This window comes from Oncorhynchus gorbuscha, linkage group LG04 (assembly GCF_021184085.1).
Source record: "Oncorhynchus gorbuscha isolate QuinsamMale2020 ecotype Even-year linkage group LG04, OgorEven_v1.0, whole genome shotgun sequence".
NCBI lineage: Eukaryota > Metazoa > Chordata > Actinopteri > Salmoniformes > Salmonidae > Oncorhynchus > Oncorhynchus gorbuscha.
In genome coordinates, this window is record NC_060176.1 from 52,274,692 (window position 1) to 52,302,259 (window position 27,568).

Consider the following 27,568-nt stretch of genomic DNA (forward strand, 5'->3'; position numbering starts at 1 on the left):
GAACTTTCTGGTGCAAGACGTCAGTACAGTTAAAGGGGCGGCCACCCGGCTGTAATCACGGATAAACCTCCGATAAAAATGTGCAAACCCCAGGAATCTCTAGAGCTGCAATCTCGTACCGGGCTGGACCCAATCCCGAACCGCCCGAACCTTCTCTTGGTCCATCTTGATCTCTCCCCTGGAGATGATGTACCCGAGGAAGGACGTCGTGTGGGCATGAAAATCACACTTCTCAGCCTTCACGAACAGACGGTTCTCCAATAACCGCTGCAGGACCTGCTTGACATGCTGAACGTGGCTAGAAAGCTCCTTCGAGAAGATGAGGATATCATCCAGGTAAACTAACACAAAAATACCAATCATATCTCTCAGAACGTCATTCACCATACTTTGGAACACAGCAGGAGCGTTGGTCAGTCCAAACGGCATCACCTGGTACTCGAAATGTCCCATCGGAGTATTGAACCCAGTCAACCACTCGTCCCCCTCTTTGATCCGAACCAAATGATAAGCATTGTGTAAATCAAGCTTCGTAAAAACCGTAGCACCCTGTAAAGAATCGAAAGCCGAGCTCATCAAGGGCAGGGGATACTTGTTCTTGACCGCAATATCATTCAAACCCCGATAATCAATACACGGTCAAAGAGAGCCATCCTTCTTGCTCACAAAAAAATCCTGCTCCCAGAGGTGATGACGAGGGCCGAATGAGACCTGCAGCTAGAGACTCCTTGATGTAGGTCTCCAAGGCCTCACGTTCAGGTCGAGAGATACTGTATAACCGTCCCTTGGGAAAGGCAGCTCCAGGAAACAGATTAATCGCACAGTCATAAGGTCGGTGGGGAGGAAGGGACAGAGCCTTCTGTTTATTGAATACTTCACCCAACTCGTGATAATGTTTCTGGAACCAGGGACAAATCAGGAGGAGCAGAGTCACTGACCTGACTGGAAACGGCAGGAGAACAGGCAGTCCTAAGGCAGTTAGCATGACAATCAATGCTCCAACTAGTTACCTTACCCGTCACCCAATCAAACGAGGGATTGTGTTCCTTCAGCCAGGGGTAACCAAGAACCAGATGAACATGGGGCGAGGACAGAATAAAGAAGGAGATAAACTCTGAATGATTCCCCGACAACAACATCTTAACCGGTTCAGTCCTCATAGTGATCTGTGCCAGACTACTGCCGTTCAGAGTGGTTGCTTCAATGGCTTCCGGCAATTGCTCCTTGGAAAGCCCCAGCTGTTCCACCAAGTCGGCATCAATAAAGCTGCCATCGGCACCTGAATCGATAAAAGCGTTCATCTCTAAGCTCTGATCCTTATTCATAAGGGTCGCAGGAAAACGGGGTCTGACAGGATCTTTGAGAGGTTGAAACTGGCTCGCTAAAATTCCTCTCAAAACTAGCGAGCCGGGCAGTTTAACGGGCGCTGTGGACAAGCGGAGATGTAATGTCCCGAGCTACCACAGTAGAGACAGCTGTTGGTCTCACATCTACGTTGGCGCTCCTACTTAGTTAGCCCGTGTCGCCCCACTTGCATTGGTTCAGGATCTGGTGGCAAGACCCCTCCACTAATCCCGTGTGGGGAATAACGATCAATACGTTCTGGTTCACTTCCTGAACCGAATGGTAACCGAGTTGCTGATTGATTGGATTGGCCCCACTGCTTCTCCCTCCTTCTCTCTCGGACTCTATTATCTACCCGAATAGATAAAGTGACCAAGCTGTCTAGGTCACTAGGCTCTGGATAGGATATCAGCTCGTCCTTGAGTTGCTCCGACAACCCCTGGTAAAAAGCCGCTTGTAGTGACTCCTCATTCCAACCACTCTCCACAGACAATGTCCTGAACTCGATCATAAAATCTGCCACACTGCGAGCTCATTGGCGAAGAGTGAACAAGCGTTTAGCTGCGTCCTTACCTCGGACTGGATGGTCAAAAAGCTTTCTCATCTCTCCCGTGAACTCCTGGTATGAAGCCATGCAGATCTCCTGTCGTTCCCAAACGGCTGAAGCCCATTCCAGAGCTCTTCCATGCAGCAGTTCAATAACAAAGGCTATCCTAGCCTTGTCAGTGGCGTAAGAATGGGGCTGCAGATCAAACACTAACCCACACTGCATAAGAAACAAACGGCATCTTCCCAAATCCCCTTCATATTTATCAGGCGTTGGTACCTTGGGTTCACGGAAGGAAACCGCACCAGACACGGCAGGTGAGATGGGTGAAACAGGTGGTGAATGAATTTCCGGCAAACTGAGTTGATCCTGGATTTGTGTCAAGCTAGCAGATAAGTTCTGGATTGAACCCGCTATCTCCTGTAGCGCCGTCTTGTGTTGTCCCAATGTCTTCCCCTGCTGGGTAATGGCATGGCGAACGGAGTCCAGGTCCGCTGGGTTTATCCTTGGCCGGATCGTTCTGTCACGTTCTTTCGAAATCGAACCCAGAAGCAGACCAGGACAAGGAGAGTAGGAAAAAGGTGAGTATTTATTTACAAGTGAATGTGAATGGGTAGATATATCCAGGTGGCGTAGCGGGCAGCGGTGGTGAGTTGATGGGAGTAAATAGGTGGATCCAATGGGGTAGAGGAATTCTCCGACGACCAGGCGGGAATGGGGTAAATGATCCGGGTGAGTAATGTTCATGGCTAACGATCCGGCAGGGAATGGATGTCAGGTCCGGGCTTATGAAGAGGAGATATGATGATGATCAGGACCAGGTGTGCAGATAGCTGATGGGATACAGGTGCGGGTAATCAGAACTCCCAACTGGCTACATTGCCCGGCAACCAGACAGGGTGCGTTCCAGGACGCCAGAAAAAACACTCCAGGACAGAACACAGGCAAAAAACAGACTCAGGAAACGGGATTCGTGACACTTATTGGTTAATTACAGCAGCTTAAAATGCAAAGCAACTAGACCTTGCCTCTATGTGAATGATGAGGCCTGAAGAAAGAAGAAAGCCCTCTCACGTTTTCTGGGAATTACCCTTGTCGTAGAGGTATGGCTGCCAGAATCCTGCAGGCCCATCGCTGGTGGACAGACTGACTGTAGAGTGGTAGTGCTCATAGATGCTCTGAGCCGCGGACAGGCCACTGACCCCAGCTCTGATCACTGCCACGAGTTTGTCTGGAGATAACAAACACAGCAGTTATTGTTGCTTTTGTTATTATTATTTATCTTTAAAAAAATCTGATTAGCCTCCATTCTGTGTGACTGGCTTGGTCCTGCTCAGAATCTGCTACCATTCCATATGACTTTGACAATGTAAACATTTCCATGTCCTTGAGTGTACCTGAACCTCTGACCCATCTAACTGTATGAAGTAACCAGAAATTGTACATCGTGTAATAACCTGAAATATAACAGTGACAAAATACGAATGTAGATATATATTTAAAAAACAACAACAAAACAACATCACAGCAGTTGGCTGAAAAAAACATTATGCAAAAGATTACTCACATTCTGCAAGTTGTGAGGGTTTGTGTAGTTGCATTACATGAACTGTAGCTAATATTATTTATTAACCGACAGGCCAAGTGAAATACACAGTTTGAACTGGAAGAGATTCTGTCATGATGTAGGTATGCATTTGACATAATTGGTAACCTAGCTAGGCTACAACATCCATCGGATCAGAATGTTTGAACTCAGCATCACTGTGTGGTTGGCTGGCAGCAGCTGACTAGCATAAGCTCACATTCCCTGGTGGAAGCGGTTTTGTGCAGGCTAGTGAGAAAGCCGCAACATGGGGAACGATAAGTACATGCTCTGTACGTTCTTACTATGAAATTCGTCTATTTTTATTTGAGAAAATTCAAAAGGAACAACTGGCTTCCAGATTTTAGGACGATGGAAATTTAACGGCGATGAAATTCTCTGCTTCGACCGCTATAGACGTTGACACCAAGAAACAATTTCCTTAGGTTATTCACCCGGAATAAAGCTGTTCTCTGGACAGGCTACACCGGCCTGTGCAGACTCTCTCAGCCATGGCTCTGGTTACTTTGCAGCGCTCCCCTACCCCAAGCGCTGCATCCACAGCCAGCACAACCACCACCAACGTGGGGGAGGTAAGCTTGGAAATAGCTGGAGAGACGTTTTTAGAAACGTCAACAAAGCGCAAGAAAACACCTAGGATACGTGGGAGTGACATAGGCCTACCCGTGCTAGCTAGATATGTAGCAATGGGATAAGCTAACGAGGTAATGTTAGTAGCTATTATTAGCCTCAACTCAATCGCTACCGAGCTAACGTTAGCTGGTGTCTAGAAAAGCTAGTAAGCAAAGTTGTCAGTAACACACTGATATAACGTAATGCTATTTATTGCCAGTTAGTAAAGTTATTCGCTTGCCAGCTAACGTTAGCTAGCATACAACAAATATACAGTTTATCTAGTTAGCTAGGTTCTTGTTTGCCTTACTAGCTCGCTAATGAGCAGCGTAACTGCTGTGGCATTAGCTGGCTATTCATTTCCAATAGCATCGTTTGCCTGATTAGCTAGGTATCTGGTTATCTGCCAGGTAGTTTCATGTAAGTCATACCCTGATGTCCTGCTGCTGAATGCAGTAAACTAGCTAGTCAGCTAAGAAATCACCAGTGTACTGCAGTGGTGCCATACAATTTGGTACTCCCAAATGTTAACATTTATCAAGTTAGTTGCCTAATATATCAGTTATTACCAGCTTATTTATTAGGCAAACTAGCTAGCTACTTGCTTATGTTGAAGTCAGTGTTATGGACAGCATGGGTTATTTTCTATGTTGTTCTGAGATGTCTTCTAAAAGGGACCAGTCAATGAGGTGAAATGTGACATGTAACTTCATACAGTCATGAGGTAGAGTAGTGGTTCCCAACCAGAGATACTAGGACCCCTGGGGGTACTTGGTGTATCCACAGGAGTACTTGAGAAGACTCAAGAGAGTATATGCCTGCTGGTAAAATGCACATGAGGTACTTCATGGGTATGCTGGGCAGAGCAAAATTCATTTTGTGGTACAGTAACCGAAAAGGGTTGGGAACCACTGTGTTAAGAGGCCTAAGTCATACTTTCCACAAGAGTAAAGATAGTCTGCCAAAATCAAACTAGCATAAGTCAGGTGAGCTTTGAACACTTCCATGATGGCAAAATAAACTCTTGGTACTGCTCCTTGTGCTTATTTGTTTATTCAGATTAACCAACAGCCAATGAATAAACCACAATAACAATCCCATCTCAAAATGCAAATCAAACCAAAGTTTATTGGTCGCGTACACAGATTTGCAGATGTTATCGCAGGTGCTGTGAAATGCTTATGCTTCTAGCTCCAACAGTGCAGTAATACCTAGCAATTAAAAAAAAACAATACACACATAATATAGTTATATAGGATGAGCCATGACTAAAATACAGTATATACATAAAGTGGGTAAAACAGTATCTGAACATTATTAAAGTGACCACTGTTCAGTGACTATGTACATACTGCAGCAGTCTCTAAGGTTCAGGGCAGGGTACTGGGCGGAGGCCGGCTAGTGGTGACTGTTTAACAGTCTGATGGCCTATTTCTCCGTCTCTCGGTCCCAGCTTTGATGCACTTGTACTGTTTCCGCCTTCTAGATGGTACCGGGGTGAACAGGCCGTGGCAACAGTTTGGGGAAGGCCCTTTCCTGTTTCAGCATGACAATGCACACGTGCACAAAGCGAGGTCCATATAGAAATGGTTTGTCGAGATTGGTGTGTGGAAGAACTTGACTGGCCTGCACAGAGCACTGACCTCAACCCCATCGAATACCTTTGGGATGAATTGGAACACCGACGTCGAGCCAGGCCTAATCACCCAACATCAGAGTCCAACCTCACTAATGCTCTTAGCAAGTCACCGCAGCAATGTTCCAACATCTAGTGGAAAGCCTTCCCAGAAGAGTGGAGGCTGTTAAAGCAGTAAAGGGGGGACCAACTCCGTATTAATGCCCATGATTTTGGAATGAGATGTTCGACAAGCAGGTGTACACATACCTTTGGTCATGTAGTATAACAGTTAGTGCCTACACATCACAGTGACATTTAGATGTCACTCATGAAAGATAGCTACAATCGAAGTACTGTTTTTGTGCACCTTCTCAACCAGTTGGGGGCGCTAACTGTTAATAGAAACAGGAGTCACGCTAAATACAACAAAGGCTCTAGCCTACAGCAGGTTCTCCACTCGCCCTTATTGGGTAGATTTGTCTTGAAGATGACAACAACCATGGTTAGGCCTGAATCAAGAACTGGTACTTGAGCATTAGCTGACCTTTCTTTTCTTTCGTTAGGCTGCTGCTTTACTTTTTTAGCTACTCAGTCATTGGGCCTGACGCATTACACCTGCCATTTAAAAAATGAAACGTGTAAAAAGAAACACCTTTATCGTGAAGATGGTTGAGCTGGCCTGACTGAGGAACAGCCTTCCTTGTCACTGCCTGACACTCATTTTCAATGTGGGATAGAATTGACTGGCTGCTTGCAGGGCTCTTCCCAAGGGCCTGTCTGATGAGGAGCAGCCAAGCCCCTCAGGAAGCTGCTGCAGCTATGATGTCATTCTCACATGGAGGGTGGAGGGAAAGTGATGCGTGGAGGATGGTGGTGGGGTAACAATATGGTAGCTGTTGTGACGGTGTAAGGTAGGCTACATGATTTTGCCAACAATGGAGAGTTTCATCCTTACCCTACAAGGTGAAATTTGGCTATTGTCATGTGTCTCGCTGTGGGAGAATTATGGCTGGGATTTCACTTGTAGTGGGTGCAGGGCTGTTCAAGTCAATTATTGGATTACTCTCCCGGATGACCAACTGAAACCCATGTTAAACACAGCTTTTGACACGTCCCAGTTATGAGTTTCACCCTGATGCCCGTCCCCTGGTTGAATGGGTAGAGGTAGAGACCAACCTCAGAGGCCTTACCTCACCTTATCTGCACCGTTTGTTTAGATGGGGGGAAAAATACTTTTTGTGTGTGTTTATAAAAATGTTAGGTTTGACAATGACGTATGTTCGCTGTTTTGAACCCATTCTGCTCATCACAAGTGTTATGCTCGCCCGATTTATTTTGTTAGATACAGTAGTGGAAAGTGCCGTGGGTTTTGGAGCTGAAATACAGTGTTGGATACATCTTGTCACAACATTTCCTCTTACTGCTGCAGTACCTAACCTTAGCAGGGACCTTGTGCTTCTCATTAGTAGTGCTTTGGTTGACAATCCTCAGGCTTTATTAGGTGAAACTTCTGGAGAATGGCTCACCTCCTCACAGTTACATGTCACCATGTTACTATAACCTGATACTCCCAGTCTATGATATCTTTCCTGGAACAATAACTGTTAAGACATTTACTGTGGTGAAACTATCATAAAGAATGGCCACATTCTTTCTATTTAGTGGCGTTCACCTCTCTCATAAAGCCAGGTGGGTCATTCTCACGAAACTGTGAATGAATACATTTTTCACTAAATTTCCTCTTGAAACACTGATATTAGAATCTGTACTAATCTGTACTATTGTATAATTATAGTTTTTTTTAAATGAGATATTATGCATTTTAACAACATTTTCACAAAAGTCCAAAAAGTAGTGAACAAACCAATATTTTTTATTTTTTTACATTGCTCCCCGAATGAAAATGTGTCAGTTAAACATCACACTGAAAATATCAATATTTCAAATTAATGATATAATTATAAAGTTAATCAGACTTTTTCCTCAAGCTCTTTAGCTGTGTCGGTAATGAGAAGGACGAGTGGAGTAAAGGGGGTGTTTAAGAATAATCATTCTGAAGGCATATAAGCAAATACATTAACTTAACTTGTGTTCATATAAGGACTACTCCTCTAGATGATGCATCATGGGTGAATACAACTTTACAGTACATTCGGAAAGTATTCTGACCCCTTGACCTTTTCTAAAATGGATTGAATCACCCCCCCCCCCCCACCTCCCCCAATCTACACACAATACCCCATAATGACAAAGCAAAAACAGGTTTTTAGAAGAAAAAAATAAACTGATATCACATTTACATAAGTATTCAGACCCTTTACTCAGTACTTTGTTGAGGGGATTACAGCATTGAGTCTTCTTGGGTATGACGTTACAAGCTTGGCACACCTGTATTTGGGGAGTTTCTCCCATTCTTCTCTGCAGATCCTCTCAAGCCCTGTCAGATTGGATGGGGAGTGTCGCTGCACAGCTATTTTCTTTATAGAGATGCTTGATTTGGTGTCCTTGGCCACTCAAGGACATTCCGAGACTTGTCCCAGAGCCACTCCTGCGTTGTCTTGGCAGTGTTCTTAGGGCCGTTGTCCTGTTGGAAGGTGAACCTTCGCCCCAGTCTGAAGTCCTGAGTGCTCTAGAGCAGGTTTACATCAATATGCTTTGCTCTGCTCATCTTTCCCTCGATCCTGACTAGTCTCCCAGTCCCTGCTGCTGAAACACCTCCCCACGGCATGATGATAATGCTGCCACCACCACCTCTGGAGCTCTGTCAGAGTGACCATCGGGTTCTTGGTCACCTCTCTGACCAAGGCTCTTCTCCCCTGATTGCTCAGTTTGGCTGGGCGGCCAGGTCTAGGAAGACTCTTGGTGGTTACACACTCTTCCATTTAAGAATGATGGAGGCCACTGTGTACTTGGGAACCTTCAATGCTGCAGACATTTTTTGGTACCCTTTCACAGGTCTTTGCCTCAACACAATCCTGTCTCGGAGCTTTACGGACATTTCCTTTCGACCTCATTGCTTTGTTTTTGCTCAAACATGCACTGTCAACTGTGGGACCTTTATATGTAGACGTGTGTGCCTTTTCAAACCATGTCCAATCAATTGAATTTACCACAGGTGGACTCCAATTAAGTTGTAGAAACATCTCAAGAATGATCAATGGAAACAGGATGCACTCAAGCTAAATTTTAAGTCTCATAGCAACGGCTCTGAATATGTAAATAAAGTATTTCTGTTTTTATTTGTAATACATTTGCAAAAAAATCAAAAAAACCTGTTTTCGCTTTGTCATTATGGGGTATTGTGTGTAGATTGACACTTTTATTTAATACATTTTAGAATAAGGCTGTAATAAGGCTGTACCATTTTTATTTTATTTTTAAGAGAAGGGGTCTGAATACTTTCCGAATGCACTGTTTTAAAGTTTTGACAGGAACTTAAACTGTTATGGTTGAGACCAACTACAGCAATGTATTTGGTGTTTTATTCAAGTATGTTAGGTTTTTCTAAAGATTTAATATTTTATTAAAATAATTTAATCTTCCTTCTAACCCCCCCCACATTTTTTTTTATCTGAACCTGCACTTGGCTTGACCCCCTCCACCCCTAGTTCTGACTACTAATAGCTACTTTGAGGAAAAATGTACTTTCTATGCCTGTGATATGTGGTTGTCCCACCTTCATCTTAAGATGAATGCACTAACTGTAAGTCGCTCTGGATAAGAGCATCTGCTAAATTACTTAAATGTAAAAAAAAAAAAAAATCTAAATAAAAGTGCACGCTGTCTTTTTAAGACCTAATGATGTCGTTCAACACATTGAGAGCAACAGGAGAGACGTGACTGAGGAGAGGGAGACTAAGTTAATTAATACAGTTTTTAGAAATGACTGGTTTTTGGTGACAATCCACTTTCAAATCAGTATATTTTGCATTATGGTTTTTATATTATCACAAAGTACTAGAGTAGCGAACTGATGTTAGCTTCAGCTGTAAGCTTGAAGCTACAGGTATTTCCTTGCATTGTAAAGGGTTCTAGCCTGTAATTGTTTTGCGAACAGTAATTAAGTGTGTTAGTTCCCCACTCATGCTGCACAGAGGTTAACATGATACATCCCAGCCTCAGCCCATAGTACAGGGATTCCTTAGGACAAGCTCGTAATGAGTAAGTGGAGCAGGCATGGTGCCGGTGCTTTCACACTGTATGGGGATGTCTGCTGCGCCGATAGACAGACTTGATCCTCTCTCAATCAGTTCATGACACATTTAATAGAAGTACCGAAAGTAACAAATTCTATAACCTAAATGTTTTTCATGTTCAAGTATCGAAAAAGTACAGAAGTTTTGGTATAATTAACAGTAGTGTTGATTTGTTGGGGCGTTGGTAGAGTTGTCTGTTCCAAGGTTAGCCTAGGTTAAATACATTTATGTGAACATTGAAACCTCAACATTGTGTATTAGACTAGATACACACTGAGTGTACAAAACATTAGGAACACCTACTCTTTCCATGACAGACTAACCAGGTGAAAGCTATGATCCCTTCCTTATTGATGTCACTTGTTAAATCCACTTCAGTGTAGATTGAGAGGAGACAGGTTAAAGAATGATTTTTAAGTCTAGAGACAATTTGAGACATGGATTGTGTATGTGTGCCATTCAGAGGGTGAATTGGCAAGACAAAATATTTAAGTGTCTTGAACGGGGTATGGTCGTAGATGCCAGGCGCACCAGTTTGAGTGTGTCAAGAACTGCAATGCTGCAGTTTTTTTCATGCTCAACAGTTTTCCGTGTTTATTAAGAATGGTGCACCACCCAAAGGACATCCAGCCAACTTTACACAACTGTGGGAAGCATTGGAGTCAACATGTGCCAGCATCCCTGTGGAATGCTTTCGACACCTTACCCAACGAATTAAGCTGTTCTGAAGGCAAATGGGGGTGCAACTCAATATTAGGAAGGTGTTTAATGTTTTGTACACTCTGTTTATTTTGGGAAACATTTCTATAATAGTTTTAGAAAAGAATATTGACAATCTACCCCTGAATCCACTCAACTCTTCAATGAGTTGTAAGTAATGAGAATTAGGTTCCCCTCATTATATCCCTCTGTAGAATAGTAACCTACCTATCAGAGCTTATTATGAGGCAAAACATGTACTCTGCATTGTGGACAGATTAATGTCCATCTGATACTAATGGCTGCACTGTAGAGCTTCAATGTCTTGTAGTATCAGATTTGTAACTTTTGCTTATTTTTGCTCTGCCTTTTTTTGGTTTACAGGACTTTGGGAGTGATGATGAGCGCCGGCTAAATCAGAGGTAAGTGTTCTTAGTACTTACAGTACTAAAGATGGTCTTGCTAGGGTAGCTCAGAGCTGCTGCTCCTTTCTATCCATTATTTAGCATGGGGAAGCATGCTACAGCTACATATTATGCCAAATGGAGAGTAATAGGAGGACTTTTTTTGTGATTTGCGTTTGTGGGTGGAGGTGTGGGGTAAGCGTTCTAGATCAACTGATGCCTTACCTCTGGGTTTGTGTAGAGTTTGGAGATACTGTATATCTGGTCTGGTCCCTCTCAATGACAGCCACCACCAGGGGTAAAAGTAAGGCGGTACTGTCAGGTATGGTGTCCCTGCAAAATAAATAGTGGGTGTACCGGTAAAACGTGAGCCTATCATAATTAATACAACACGGCCCCTCAAAATATAGGCTATTACAGCATTATTAGGAGCGATAGCGTAGCCTAGTGGTTGCAAGATCGAATCCCCAAGCTGACAAGGTCGTTCTGCCCCTGAACAAGGCAATTAACCCACTGTTCCTAGGCCGCCATTAAAAATAAGAATTTGTAGGCCTATTGACAATAGCAGAATGTCATTACAATGCACATAGGTGTTTTGTAACATATGTCTCTTTCCATTCATCAAATTGTGGGTGCACAGTGCACTGTTGGGGTTCGGATGCTGATATTATTTTGTGAGTGGACGAATGTGCGCGGATAGTCTACTTTTGTTAAAAGTGATTGTTTGACAATCGGATGAAAACGTCATGGCTGTGTTTATGCCACATTAAGAGACAAAGACTGCTTGTCTATAAGGCTTGGGGACGCTTAGTTTTCCCTCAAGTGAATTGAATTGCCAAAATTATATAGCCTAATTAGCGTACTCCTGTCTATGCAGAAATACATAAAATCATTCAAAATAGGCTACTACACCAGAAAGCAGGATTTGGCCACAGAGGCTCATTAGCTGCTTACTTAAAAACATGTTTTTATCGCATAGCCTACAATCGAAAGGGCCCGCAATTTGAGCAGCGCGCGTTGCAAATACCAAATAGATGATTGTTGAGTAGCGACTGTCAGTGAAAAGCAGAGAGACCCAGCCAGTCATATTGCAATATTTAAAAATAAAATAAGGGGAAAACTGTTGTAAAGAGATTACAATATAAATACCCCAATCTGTCTTTCAGTTATCAACATTTTTTTGTTTAATTGAGCGAACGGTAGCCTATCATATTGGCACTAGAGGAGAACATCAGAAATATCCCCGGTGAGTGTGCATATTCACTGTCTTTGTCATTGGGCCACTTTAGTTTGTTTTTGGACAATCATTTCCTCCTCCAGGTTAAATGGATGTCATATTGTATTTGTGTCTCCCCTTTTCGTAGACCAATTATATGTATCAGACAACATCGTTTTTATTGATCTGTTTGTCAGTGTCACCAGAGTAGGCTACCCTGTAGTTTTTGTAGTATAAAAAAAACAAACGCTCACTTGGATGTCCCTACCGGTAAGAAATGAAATGTTCTTTCACCTCTGGTCACCACTGTAGAAATTATTAAGAAATGCTGTCTGTCTATGCAGGGTAGTCACCTATCTCTAATAGACAATTAGACAAAATATTGTCTTCCCTTTTTTGCTAGTCATTGTTGCAACAGGTGCTTAAAGGCTCAGTGCAGTAAATAACGTGATTTACCTGTGTTTTATATATATTTCCACACAGAGGTTGGAATAATACTGTGAAATTGTGAAAATTATGAAAATGTACTTTTAGTGTAAGAGCTGTTTGAAAAGAACAGCTGAAATTTCAGCCTGTTTTGGAATTTTAGCCTGCCTGGTGACATCACCAGAAGGTGAATTAGTTAATATACCAATAAGAAAGAGTTCCAAATGTCTGCCAATAACCGCTCATTTTCAGTCTACCACTCTGACAGTCCTAGGTAAATTCTTGCTTGAGAAATAGCTCTTTGCTAAGAAGCTATTTTTGTTTCTTTTTGACCATTTTAATTGAAAATATCTCAGTAATATACTTCACTGTTACCCGGAAATTATTTGATATTGAGAGAAAAACGGCTGCAATAGACCTTTAAAACGCCAACACCAGTAGAAATCTACATTTTCAATCTGAAAGACGACCACTAAGTCATTGTTTTAGTCAAAGTATGATATACAGTGCATTTAGAAAGTATTCAGAACCCTTGACTTTTTCCACATTTTGTGGATTGATTAAATTGTTATTTTTCATCATCAATCTACACAGAATATCACATAATGACAATGCAAAAACAGGTTTTTATAAATGTTTGCAAATTTATATAAAAAAAACTGATATCAGCCGTTACTCAGTACTTAGTTGACATTTGGCAGTTCTACAGCCTCATCTTCTTGGATGCTACAAGCTTGGCACACCTGTATTTGGGGAATGTATTCCATTCTTCTTTGCAGATCCTCTCAAGTTCAGTCAGGTTGGATGGGGAGCATCACTGCACAGCTATTTTCAGGTCTCTCCAGAGATGTTAGATCGGGTTCAAGTCCAGGCTCTGGCTGGGCCACTCAAGGACATTCAGAGACTTGTCCCGAAGCCCACTCCTGCGTTGTCTTGGCTGTGTTCTTAATGTCATTGTCCTGTTCAAGGTGAACCTTCGCCCCAGTCTGAGGTCCTGCTCGCTCTGGAGCAGGTTTTCATCAAGGATCTCTCTGTACTTTGCTCTTTTCATCTTTCCCTCGATCCTGGCCAGTCTCTCAGTCCCTGAGTGTGCCTTTCCAAATCATGTCCAATCAATTGAATTGAAGTTGTAGAAACATTTCAGGGATGTTCAATGGAAACAGGATGCACATGAGCTCGATTTTGATTCTCTTATTCTCTTAGTAAAGGGTCTGAATACTTATGTACATTTACATTTACATTTAAGTCATTTAGCAGACGCTCTTATCCAGAGCGACTTACAAATTGGTGCATTCACCTTATGACATCCAGTGGGACAGTCACTTAACAATAGTGCATCTAAAACTTAGGGGGGGTGGGGTGAGAGGGATTACTTAACCTATCCTAGGTATTCCTTAAAGAGGTGGGGTTTCAGGTGTCTCCGGAAGGTGGTGATTGACTCCGCTGTCCTGGCGTCGTGAGGGAGTTTGTTCCACCATTGGGGGGCCAGGGCAGCGAACAGTTTTGACTGGGCTGAGCGGGAGCTGTACTTCCTCAGTGGTAGGGAGGCGAGCAGGCCAGAGGTGGATGAACGCAGTGCCCTTGTTTGGGTGTAGGGCCTGATCAGAGCCTGGAGGTACTGAGGTGCCGTTCCCCTCACAGCTCCGTAGGCAAGCACCATGGTCTTGTAGCGGATGCGAGCTTCAACTGGAAGCCAGTGGAGAGAACGGAGGAGCGGGGTGACGTGAGAGAACTTGGGAAGGTTGAACACCAGACGGGCTGCGGCGTTCTGGATGAGTTGAAGGGGTTTAATGGCACAGGCAGGGAGCCCAGCCAACAGCGAGTTGCAGTAATCCAGACGGGAGATGACAAGTGCCTGGATTAGGACCTGCGCCGCTTCCTGTGTGAGGCAGGGTCGTACTCTGCGGATGTTGTAGAGCATGAACCTACAGGAACGGGCCACCGCCTTGATGTTAGTTGAGAACGACAGGGTGTTGTCCAGGATCACGCCAAGGTTCTTGGCGCTCTGGGAGGAGGACACAATGGAGTTGTCGACCGTGATGGCGAGATCATGGAACGGGCAGTCCTTCCCCGGGAGGAAGAGCAGCTCCGTCTTGCCGAGGTTCAGCTTGAGGTGGTGATCCGTCATCCACACTGATATGTCTGCCAGACATGCAGAGATGCGATTCGCCACCTGGTCATCAGAAGGGGGAAAGGAGAAGATTAATTGTGTGTCGTCTGCATAGCAATGATAAGAGAGACCATGTGAGGTTATGACAGAGCCAAGTGACTTGGTGTATAGCGAGAATAGGAGAGGGCCAAGAACAGAGCCCTGGGGGACACCAGTGGTGAGAGCGCGTGGTGAGGAGACAGATTCTCGCCACGCCACCTGGTAGGAGCGACCTGTCAGGTAGGACGCAATCCAAGCGTGGGCCGCGCCGGAGATGCCCAACTCGGAGAGGGTGGAGAGGAGGATCTGATGGTTCACAGTATCGAAGGCAGCCGATAGATCTAGAAGGATGAGAGCAGAGGAGAGAGAGTTAGCTTTAGCAGTGCGGAGCGCCTCCGTGATACAGAGGAGAGCAGTCTCAGTTGAATGACTAGTCTTGAAACCTGACTGATTTGGATCAAGAAGGTCATTCAGAGAGAGATAGCGGGAGAGCTGGCCAAGGACGGCACGTTCAAGAGTTTTGGAGAGAAAAGAAAGAAGGGATACTGGTCTGTAATTGTTGACATCGGAGGGATCGAGTGTAGGTTTTTTCAGAAGGGGTGCAACTCTCGCTCTCTTGAAGACGGAAGGGACGTAGCCAACGGTCAGGGATGAGTTGATGAGCGAGGTGAGGTAAGGGAGAAGGTCTCCGGAAATGGTCTGGAGAAGAGAGGAGGGGATAGGGTCAAGCGGGCAGGTTGTTGGGCGGCCGGCCGTCGCAAGACGCGAGATTTCATCTGGAGAGAGAGGGGAGAAAGAGGTCAGAGCACAGGGTAGGGCAGTGTGAGCAGAACCAGCGGTGTCGTTTGACTTAGCAAACGAGGATCGGATGTCGTCGACCTTCTTTTCAAAATGGTTGACGAAGTCATCTGCAGAGAGGGAGGAGGGGGGAGGGGGCGGAGGATTCAGGAGGGAGGAGAAGGTGGCAAAGAGCTTCCTAGGGTTAGAGGCAGATGCTTGGAATTTAGCGTGGTAGAAAGTGGCTTTAGCAGCAGAGACAGAGGAGGAAAATGTAGAGAGGAGGGAGTGAAAGGATGCCAGGTCCGCAGGGAGGCGAGTTTTCCTCCATTTCCGCTCGGCTGCCCGGAGCCCTGTTCTGTGAGCTCGCAATGAGTCATCGAGCCACGGAGCGGGAGGGGAGGACCGAGCCGGCCTGGAGGATAGGGGACATAGAGAGTCAAGGGATGCAGAGAGGGAGGAGAGGAGGGTTGAGGAGGCAGAATCAGGAGATAGGTGGGAGAAGGTTTGAGCGGAGGGAAGAGATGATAGGATGGAAGAGGAGAGAGTAGCGGGGGAGAGAGAGCGAAGGTTGGGACGGCGCGATACCATCCGAGTAGGGGCAGTGTGGGAGGTGTTGGATGAGAGCGAGAGGGAAAAGGATACAAGGCAGTGGTCGGAGACTTGGAGGGGAGTTGCAGTGAGGTTAGTGGAAGAACAGCATCTAGTAAAGATGAGGTCGAGCGTATTGCCTGCCTTGTGAGTAGGGGGGAAGGTGAGAGGGTGAGGTCAAAAGAGGAGAGGAGTGGAAAGAAGGAGGCAGAGAGGAAAGAGTCAAAGGTAGACGTGGGGAGGTTAAAGTCGCCCAGAACTGTGAGAGGTGAGCCGTCCTCAGGAAAGGAGCTTATCAAGGCATCAAGCTCATTGATGAACTCTCCGAGGGAACCTGGAGGGCGATAAATGATAAGGATGTTAAGCTTGAAAGGGCTAGTAACTGTGACAGCATGGAATTCAAAGGAGGCGATAGACAGATGGGTAAGGGGAGAAAGAGAGAATGACCACTTGGGAGAGATGAGGATCCCGGTGCCACCACCCCGCTGACCAGATGCTCTCGGGTGTGCGAGAACACGTGGGCGGACGAAGAGAGAGCAGTAGGAGTAGCAGTGTTGTCTGTGGTGATCCATGTTTCCGTCAGTGCCAAGAAGTCGAGGGACTGGAGGGAGGCATAGGCTGAGATGAACTCTGCCTTGTTGACCGCAGATTGGCAGTTCCAGAGGCTACCGGAGACCTGGAACTCCACGTGGGTCGTGCGCGCTGGGACCACCAGAGTAGGGTGGCCGCCGCCACGCGGTGAGGAGCGTTTGTATGGTCTGTGCAGAGAGGAGAGAACAGGGATAAACAGACACATAGTTGACAGGCTACAGAAGAGGCTACGCTAATGCAAAGGAGATTGGAATGACAAGTGGACTACACGTCTCGAATGTTCAGAAAGTTAAGCTACGTAGCAAGAATCTTATTGACTAAAATGATTAAAATGATACAGTACTGCTGAAGTAGGCCAGCTGGCAGTGGGTGCGTTGTTGACACTACACTAATCAAGTCATTCCGTTGAGTGTAATAGTTTCTGCAGTGTTGCTATTCGGGGGCTAGCAGGCTAGCTAGCAGTGTTGTTTACGTTACGTTGCGTTAAAAGAACGACAATAGATGGCTAGCGAACCTAGAAAATCGCTCTAGACTACACAATTATCTTTGATACAAAGACGGCTATGTAGCTAGCTAAGTAGCTAGCTACGATCAAACAAATCAAACCGTTGTACTGTAATGAAATGAAGTGAAAATGTGATACAACCTGTGAATGCGACCGGGTAGTTGAGTTCTATACAGAAGACGTTGGCTAGCGTTGGCTAGCTGTTGGCTAGCTAGCAGAGTCACCTACGTTAAGGACGACAAATAGCTGGCTAGCTAACCTCGGTAAATTAAGATAATCACTCTAAGACTACACACTCTAAACCTAAACAACACAATTATCTTGGATACGATGATACGATGATACGAAGACAGCAAAGACAGCTATGTAGGTAGCTAACACTAAACTAATCAAGTCGTTCAGTTGAGTGTAAAAGTTTCTCAGTGCAGCTAATCAGTGGACGTTAGCTAGCTGGCTAGTGAAGACTACGTTAGGACGGCGAAATACGATAACTACGCAATTATCTTTGATACAAAGACGGCTATGTAGCTAGCTGAGAAGAAATTGCTAAGATAAGACAAATCAAACCGTTGTGATATAATGAAATATAATGAAAAAGTTATACTACCCGTTGGAGCGACGTGCAGATGCGACCACTCGCTCCAACCGGAACCGGATTATCTGTAAATGAGGTATTTCTGTTATTTTTAATAGATTTGCAAAAATGTCTAAACTTGTTTTCACCTTGTCATTATAGGGTATTGTGTGTAGATTGATGAGGAACATTCTTATTTAATCAATTTGAGAATAAGGCTGTAACGTAACAAAATGGGGTCTGAATACTTTCTGAATGCACTGTATTTTGGCTAGAAGCGACAAAATCAGAACTGCCCACTTTGTGTAAATCCGTTTGAATATGGTGTCTTTTCCTATAATACAGGGGTGCAACCTTCACTGGGGAAGGGGGGTACAAATTTGATGATGTACCATTGTACCATTAACTAGCAGAGCTAGCCAAAAGTTGGTTATCCTATGCTAGCTAGCTAGCTGGCTAGATCACTAAGTTGGACTACTATTTTTGCATCAATCACACTAGACCTGAATCAAACGATGAAACTAGCTGCCAAACGATTGAAGACTGATATTCTGACATTTCTTCAGCACAATATGATTTTTTTATCAATGTAATGTTATTGATCTGACCGTTTCCCCAGCTAATTCCCTACTTTTCACACTGACACGGTATAAGAGCTGTTTAAGATAAGCAAAGAGAAACGACAGTCCATCATTACTTTAAAACATGAAGGTCAGTCAATGCGGAACATTTTAAGAACTTTCTTCAAGTGCAGTCGCAAAAACCATCGAGCGCTATGATGAAACTGGCTCTCATGAGGACCGCCACAGGAAAGGAAGACTCAGAGTTTCCTCTGCTGCAGAGAATAAGTTCATTCAGACTACCATCCTCAGAAATCGTCAATTAACTGCACCTAAGATTGCAGCCAAAATAATTGATTCAGAGTTCAGGTAACAGACATATCTCCACATCAACTGTTCAGAGGAGATTGCATGAATCAGGCCTTCATGGTCAAATTGCTGCAAAGAAACCACTACTAAAGGACACCAATAAGAAAAAGAGACTTGCTTGGTCCAACAAACATGAGTAATGGACATTAGACCGGTGGAAATCTGTCCTTTGGTCTAACGAGTCTAAATTTGAGATTTTTGGTTCCAACCGCCGTGTCTTTGTGAGACACAGAGTAGGTGAACGGATGATCTCCGCATGTGTGGTTCCCACTGTGAAGCATGGAGGATGAGGTGTAATGATTTGGGGGTGCTTTGATGGTGACACTGTCAGTAATTTATTTAGAATTCAAGGCACACTTAACCAGCATGGCTACCACAGCATTCTGGAGAGATACACCATCCCATCTGGTTTGCGCTTAGTGGGACTATCATTTTGTTTTTCAGCTAGACAATGATCCAAAACACACCAACAGGCTGTGTAAGGGCTATTTTACCAAGAAGGAGAGCGATGGAGTGCAGCATCAGATGACCTGGCCTCCACAATCACCGACCTCAACTCAATTGAGATGGTTTGGGATGAGTTGGACAGCAGAGTGAAGGGAAAGCAGCCAACAAGTGCTCAGCATATGTTGTAACTCCTTCAGACTGTTGGAAAAGCATTCCAGATGACTACCTCATGAAGCTTGTTGAGATAATTTCAAGATTGTGCAAAGCTGTCATCCAGGCAAAGGGTGGCTACTTTGAAGAATCTCAAATATAAAATATATTTAGATTTGTTTAACAATTTTTTGGGGTTATTACATGACTCCATATGTGTTATTTCATAGTTTTGATGTCTTCGCTATTATAATACAATGTAGAAAATAGTAAAATAAAGAAAAACCCTTGAATGAGTTGGTGTCAACTTTTGACTGGTACTGTATAAGTAGTCTTTGTCATTCTTCAGAGGTGAAACCTAAACATGCATTTCCTCTAGGACAGGAAATTAGATTTAAATAGTGGCATCAACTTCCTCTGGGGGCCTTTTAAGGCTTTGTCTTTGTCTATCAGTTCACTGTAGTAATATGGATAAGAGATGAGTGTTTCTTTCAGGTTTTACAGGACCGAGTGACTGAATCATGTCAGAACTTGGGGAGGACATGTGGTGGTTGAGACGATTACAGGCAGAAGGCGATGAGCCTTTAAAGCGGAAACCTGCATTGAGCTTGTAAAGCTGAGTCTCCGGGGCTGGTTAAGAGAGAAAAGCTCAATGATGGATAGACTGATGAAATAGTATATATGCGTTGTTACTTTTTTTAGCCTTATTATTCTTTCTATTAAAAACATTGAAGGTAAGAGCTTCTGCCGTTGAGACTTTACAAGTGTCTCAAATATTATTGTCAAACATGGAATTATGGATCTATTCCTCCTAAATCTGGAATATGGATCATCACTACCACCAAGGCAGACACATTTTTTTTTTTATCTCTGAAGTTAAAGTTCTTTTGTTCTGAATTTATTCTTTAAGAAGCTTCACTAAAGTTGGATCTGTTTGGGGAGCTGTGCTCAGTTCTGATGTGTCCAGTGAAGCCTGCACTACCCATGTTGTACCCTTCTGGATTGGGAGAACCACTGACTCTTCAAATTGATGTCCTCTATCCACTATTTAGGAAATCTGCTATATTAGTTCATACAGTATATGGTCACCTTGTAAGTCATGGGTCACAGGTCAGACTTGCCTGCAGTCATTTCAAGGCAGCACACCACACCTCACCACTGCTAGCAATATCTCAGTTTCAATGGTCATGTGAGACCGTTTATAAAGGAGAAGGTAACTGAGAGTTGATACCCCAAACAGACTCTGAAAAATAGCCGTTGGCTTTTCCTTTGATCTCAGGCTCAGACATATTAGTCAGGTATGTTTGTATCTATGTCCCATCTTTGTTCGCATCTGCCTGTGCCATTAAACCAGTACAACTCATCCAGAACGCCGCAGCCCGTCTAGTGTTCAACCTTCCCAAGTTCTCTCACGTCACCCCGCTCCTCCGCTCTCTCCACTGGCTTCCAGTTGAAGCTCGCATCCGCTACAAGACCATGGTGCTTGCCTACGGAGCTGTGAGGGGAACGGCACCTCAGTACCTCCAGGCTCTGATCAGGCCCTACACCCAAACAAGGGCACTGCGTTCATCCACCTCTGGCCTGCTCGCCTCCCTACCACTGAGGAAGTACAGCTCCCGCTCAGCCCAGTCAAAACTGTTCGCTGCTCTGGCCCCCCCAATGGTGGAACAAACTCCCTCACGACGCCAGGACAGCGGAGTCAATCACCACCTTCCGGAGACACCTGAAACCCCACCTCTTTAAGGCATACCTAGGATAGGATAAGTAATCCCTCTCACCCCCCCCCCCCTTTAAGATTTAGATGCACTATTGTAAAGTGACTGTTCCACTGGATGTCATAAGGTGAATGCACCAATTTGTAAGTCGCTCTGGATAAGAGTGTCTGCTAAATGACTTAAATGTAATGTAAAATGATTGACAAAGGAAGTCACAAATGAACTCTTGTTGGAGTTGCAGGGTTTATTCATTACAGAAGAGACTGGATCTTGAACATTTATTGGTTTGAGCAGTCAATTTCCATGTCTTTATTTCAATCAAAAACTCACTGAAAGGATTTAGCCTAGTGAGAACCATTTAAACAATGTGTGTCACTAAACCAAAGTTGTTTTCCCCTTGTGAAGTAATCAGAGTTTCTAGTTCTGATTGGGTGTGAAGGGCAAGATGCACCACCAACCTGGATTACTTAATTTGACAGATTTTATATGAATGTAGAATCGGATGTTTAACTGAAGAGGGCACGATAATGCCTATTCCCCCTCAGGAGACTGAAAAGATTTGGCATGGGTCCTCAGATCCTGAAAATAATTCTACAGCTGTACCATCGAGGGCATCCTGACTGGTTGCATTACCGCCTGTTATGACAACTGCTCGGCCTCCGACCACAAGGCTCTACAGAGAGTAGTGTGTATGACCCAGTACATCACTGGGCCCAAGCTTCCCGCCACCCAAGACTTTTATACCAGGCGGTGTCAGAGGAAGGCCCTAAAAATTGCTAAAGACTCTAGCCACCCTAGTCATAGACTGTTCTTTCTGTTACTGCATGGTAAGCGGTACCGGAGAGCCAAGTCTAGGTCCAAAAGGCTTCTAAACAGCTTCTACCCCCAAGCCATAAGACTCCATGAACACCTAATCAAATGGCTACCCAGACTATTGGCATTGACCCCCCCCGGTCGTGGACAGGCAGAAAGGTCAAAACCAGATCAGAGTGGCAGACAGGGTCTGGTCAGGCAGGCAGAATGGTCAGGCAGGCGGGTACAAAATTCCAGAAACAGGCAAGGGTCAAAACAGGGAGGACTAGAAAAAGGAAAATGCAAAAAGCAGGAGAATGGGAAAAACGCTGGTTGACTTGGAAATATACAAGACGAACTGGCACAAAGAGACAGGAGACACAGGGATAAATACACTGGGGAAAACAAGTGACACCTGGAGGGGGTGGAGACAGTAAGGAGGACAGGTGAAACTGATCAGGGTGTAACATCTTACTTTTTTTGTCCTCAATTCTTGTGCATGTGTGTCAGACATTAGTTTATTTTTTGTTTTAGCTGAAAACAGGATGCCTGAAAGAAGGCCATAGCTTCCTGCTCTCCTGTGCCCCTTAACAAAGGGGGGAGCGTGGAGGAGTGGAGGCCGTCACCCGTCATACATAGTGAGAGATGTGGCAATCTGGATCCACAGATCAATAATCTTGGTCATTCATCACAGGGAGATTTACTGTTTACTGCATGAGGGCATGGAGGCAGAACAATCTGATTCTGCTGTGAAGTTCCGCCTCCTGTCTGTCCCACTGGTTTATTAGCCCTCACCCCCCATTAGTCACAAGCCATCTCAGACCTGGAAACTATCAAACAGACTGAACACTGAGTGCGAGATGGAACTACACTGAACAAAAATCTAAACGCAGCATGCAGCAATTTAAAAGATTTTACTGAGTTTGAGTTCATATAAGGAAATCAATCAATTTAAATAAATTAATGACCCTAATCTTTGGGTTTCACAGATTTCAAATGAAGCTTTGGGTATCTGCAGGAATAGGGTTGAGGAGCGCATGCATTTGGGCAAAATATCACCTGTCGCATAGCGAGAGCATGCTCCTCAAAAGTGTGAAACGAAATAAGTGTTGTATTTATTTCTCACAACTGATGTTGCCTCCGGTTTCATTGAAAAACGGACAGGCGGGAAAGCGCGGCCTTCATTTGCTATTTGAGTGCATATGGATCACATATTTTTTTCCCATGCCTTTTCCTGTCCATTTAATAATGGGCCATTCTAAATCTAAACTAATTTGACATAATTAGTAAAGATGAGATTACATTGAGAATAGTCTGATGGGTGAAAATACGATCGCTTGTTGAGAGAACAGCTGTTCAGCCTGAGGCAAGAAATGGAGTGTGAGCTTTTTCTCTCTCGACTTTCTCAAATCATCAATAGCCTATAGCAATCATGCAGCCCAAATATGTTTTGATTTATAAGACATTCTAAGGTTTGTATCATTCACAACTGAAGTTGCCAAGTAACTCCAAATCTAGCGTATAGGACCTGTTTCAAATGTTCACTTTTGCGCTCAGCCACTTGCTCCGGAATGGGAAAAATATAATTTTCAATTTGATTCAATTCTTCTTACTATAAAACCATACAATATAAAATAATGGCATGGGATTTATAAGCATATCTTGTAAGCTAAATGAACAAGCCTATGGCATGGAGCATAGCCAGATAACACAGTAGGCCAACTCAAAATACATGTTATTCATATCATAATGTTTCTTTAGACCTGACTAAAATAAATAATGTATTTGTGATGGCGTATATTAAATAGATTTATTAGACTTTTTAAATGTACATGTTCCAAAGGTGCACATCAGCAGCTTGAATGCAGCTTGTATGCTTGGAGGCATGGAGAGGCTAAACTTGTATATGTTAATTAACAGTCAAATGAGAGACTGGCAGACTTTTGCATGACAATAACCGCCTGACAAAATGTAATGACCGCCACAGCTCCATACCACTTGTCAGGCATAGAGAACTGATAATGCGTACTTGTTGGGATTGGTGTGGGTGGGGTTCCGTGGGTGGCTTTTAACCATTTCTTACCATGTTTTACTGATTGTTAGAAAAAAGTTAGATGTTAGGTACTATATCAGCGGTCTCCAAATTAGGGGTCATGACCCCATGTTGGGTTGCCTGATATGAAAATGGGGTCGTGGAATATTTCCAAAATCCTGAGATTTTCTAAATATTTTTTATGAAACCACGCACTATTGCAGAATCTTTTATATTACCTGCTGCAATTGATATGGTGAAAACAATGTATGGGGATGCAGAGGCACAGAAACTCACATCAATACTGTTGATCTAAGAATTTCTGCTATTGCTAGCAATCAAGAGGAAACTTAGACTGAACAACTCAAACTCTCCAGCATATGCTCTTCAAATGGACGTTAGCTGTGAGGGCTGAGATGCATTGACTTTTATTCGCAATACATGTCGGGGGATGCTATTCGCGAGGACATATTGTTCTGTCTCACTATTCCCAAGTATGAATCGGCATATGGGATGTTCACTGTGCTGTGTGGCTATAGTGACGAAAAACTGATTCTATATGGGATCGAATGGTGGGCTTTTGCACAGATGGCGCTCCGTCTGTCACGGGTGACCGAATGCTGCAGACAACGCACTCACGGGTCACTGCGGAGGAGTTTTGGTTCCTTACTCAAAGTGAATACCCTGTCTTCCTTTGAGCATTACTGCCGCGTTCAAAACAACTGGGAACTCGGAAATCTCCGACTTCAGTCCATTCAAAACAACAGGGAACTCTGAAAGAAATGAGCTCCGACTGGGGAAAAATGGTTTTGAACGGTCATCCAACCCGGAATTTCAACTCAGGAACTCGGGCCTCTTTCTAGACTTTACGACCTGAAGATCACTGATGAGTTCTCAGTTGTCTTGAAAGCACCGTAATACTCATGGTAGGCTACTCTTCGCCAGCTCATATCTGTGTGAAGCTGGGTTCTTTCGTCTGCATTAAAACCAAATATCGATTCAGGTTGGATGTAACAGCAGAGATGAGGTGCGCACTATCGACGATGCCCCCTGACTTTGAGAAGGTCCGATGTGACATGCATCATGGACACCCATCTCATTAGTGGGGGTGACATAAGATATATTATGTCAGGATAATTTGCAATTGACTACCTCCATTAAAAGTGTGTGATTGTGAGTTGAGAAAACTATCAGAGGTACTGTTACATTTCTTTTGAAAACCCCAAATAAAAAAAGTCAACTTTGGCTGTTCATTACATAATGTTTTTCACATGGGTGGTGGGGTCATGAGAATTTTCAGATGTTAAAATGGGGTTGTTGGCCAAAAGAGTTTGGGAACCCCTGTACTATATGTATTGAATATTCATATGAATCATATAAATAAAAATGTCCAATTTGGGTGCAATCAATTTACTTAGTTTCTCAGAAATTAAATTATATCTCAACAAAGAATGTTGTAGGAATACTAATCTTATGTTTCTAACTACAGAATGATTTCAGATATATCTTGGTGGGTGTCATGTCTTGCTGAAATGACTGGTTATGCAATTTTCAATTTTGGCACTCAAAGTGATGCACATACTCAGGAATGACATCGGTGTGATATGAGTTAAGGCCTGTCTTGCCTCCAGGTCTCATCGGTTCAGTATGGGACATAATACACTATATTACACAGCTTAAATATATTCTCTGGTACTTTTGTATACAGTGCTTTCAGAAGGTATTCAGACCCCTTGACTTTTTCCACATTTTGTTACATTGCAGCCTTATTATAAAATGGATTAAATAAAAACAATTATTCAGCAATCTACACACATTGCCCCATAATGACAAAACAAAAACAGGTTTTTAGAAACTTTTGCACTTTTTTTTATTCTTCAGAAATACCTTATTTACATAAGTATTCAGACCTTTTGCAATGAGACTCGAAATTGAGCTCAGGTGCATCCTGTTTCCAGTGATCATCCGTGTGATGTTTCTATAACTTGATTGGAGGCCACCTGTTGTAAATTCAATTGATTGGATATGATTTGGAAAGGCACACACCTGTCTATATAAGGTCCCACAATTGACAGTGCATGTCAGAGCAAAATCCAAGCCATGAGGGGGACGGAATTGTCTGTAGAGCTCCGAGACAGGATTGTGTCGAGGCACTGATCTGGGGAAGAGTACCAAAAAATGTCTGCATCATTGAAGGTCCCAAGAACACAGTGGTCACTCTGACAGAGCTCTGGAGGTTCTCTGTGGAGATGGGAGAACCTTCCAGAAGGACAACCATCTCTGCAGCACTCCACCAACCAAGCCTCTATGGTAGAGTGGCCAGACGGAAGCCACTCCTCAGTAAATGACACATGATAGCCCGCTTGGAGTTGCCAAAAGCACCTAAAGACTCTGACTATGAGAAACAAGATTCTTTGGTCTGATGAAACAAAGTCTCAATTACATTAAGTGGCTCGGCCAGAGTCCGGACTTGAGCCCGACCGAACATCTCTGGAGAGACCTGAAAATAGCTGTGCAGCAACGCTCCCCATCCAACCTGAGGATCTGCAGAGAATGGGAGAAACTCTCCAAATAAAGGTGTGCCAAGCTTGTACTGTCATACCCAAGGCTGGATTCACTGTCAAAGAACTTCAACAAAGTACTGAGTAAAGGGTCTGAATACTTATGTAAATGAATACTGAATACTTATATACTAAAACCTGTTTTTGCTTTGTCATTATGGGGTGTTGTGTGAAGATTGATGAGGGGGAAAAAACTGTTTTAATAAATTATACAATGAGGCTGTAACGTGAAAACAAAATGTGGAAAAAGTCAAGGGGTCTGAATATTTTCCAAAGGCACTGTACTTTTTAACCAGTAGTTCTGAAAGTAGCACCGATGAGTCAGTGGTCCCCGAAAATTGCGTTTTCTCTCTCGCTCTACTGTGTGTGCGTCTTGCTAGCTGTCACTCAAATGGTGAGGGACTGGAGCTCCATGGCTGAAACTCGAATTGCTAGGAAGCTGGCCCACATGGGGATAAATGTAGGGAAAATGGCTCCCAGAAAACAGTCACTTTTAAACTAGTGATTTCATGGATAATTTAGGTAAGAAAGTAATTCTGCTCATAGACTATGTATGAACTGCACATTGACACATCCAGCCCAAAGCGGGAGGTTAAAAATAAAAACTTTCTAGCCGCCAAAGTACTGGAGCATGTCTTTAACTGCCAAAAAACCCTCTGCTTATGTAATGGTTAATGCAATGTATTGAGTTTTATTAGGCAGGTGGAGACATGAAATATTTTATTTTACGACTCAATCCACCACCTGACCTGTGAACATGTTTTACATAAAACATCTGGTCATCTATGTTCCCGGCATCTTTGTGTCGGTTCTACGTCTGAAGCATCCTAGAAGGGACCCAACAGAATCTTTGAAGTGTCCATGTTTCACAGTCTTTAACAAACAAACGGTGGGTTGTGGCCATTCCCTCTTGGGCTTGGCATTGTAGTTAGAACATGATGTTGTGTCTTTGATGGGCCACAACTCCTACAATGCCTTCAGAAAGTATTCACTGCCCATTTTGCTTAAGAAGTCACATAAGTTTTATGGACTCACTTTTAACTTGTTTTTTTGAATGACTACCTCATCTCTGTACCCGACACATACA

General features: G+C 43.7%; 1 protein-coding gene across 3 annotated transcripts in view; it reads left to right on the plus strand.

Moving 5' to 3' along the window:
* The first annotated feature begins 3,690 nt into the window (after positions 1-3,690).
* The window catches only part of LOC124034256 (protein phosphatase Slingshot homolog 1-like), an 86,387-nt gene continuing 62,509 nt past the window's right edge, over positions 3,691-27,568 (plus strand). For 2 of the 3 annotated variants that reach the window (XM_046347183.1, XM_046347184.1), the window contains exons 1-2: positions 3,695-4,069; positions 11,007-11,044. In XM_046347183.1, coding sequence (XP_046203139.1) covers positions 3,989-4,069; positions 11,007-11,044 — 119 coding nt within the window. In that variant the 5' untranslated portion in view covers positions 3,695-3,988. Of the gene's footprint in view, positions 4,070-11,006; positions 11,045-27,568 lie in introns of all 3 variants that reach the window. The other variant, XM_046347187.1, reaches the window with a different exon arrangement.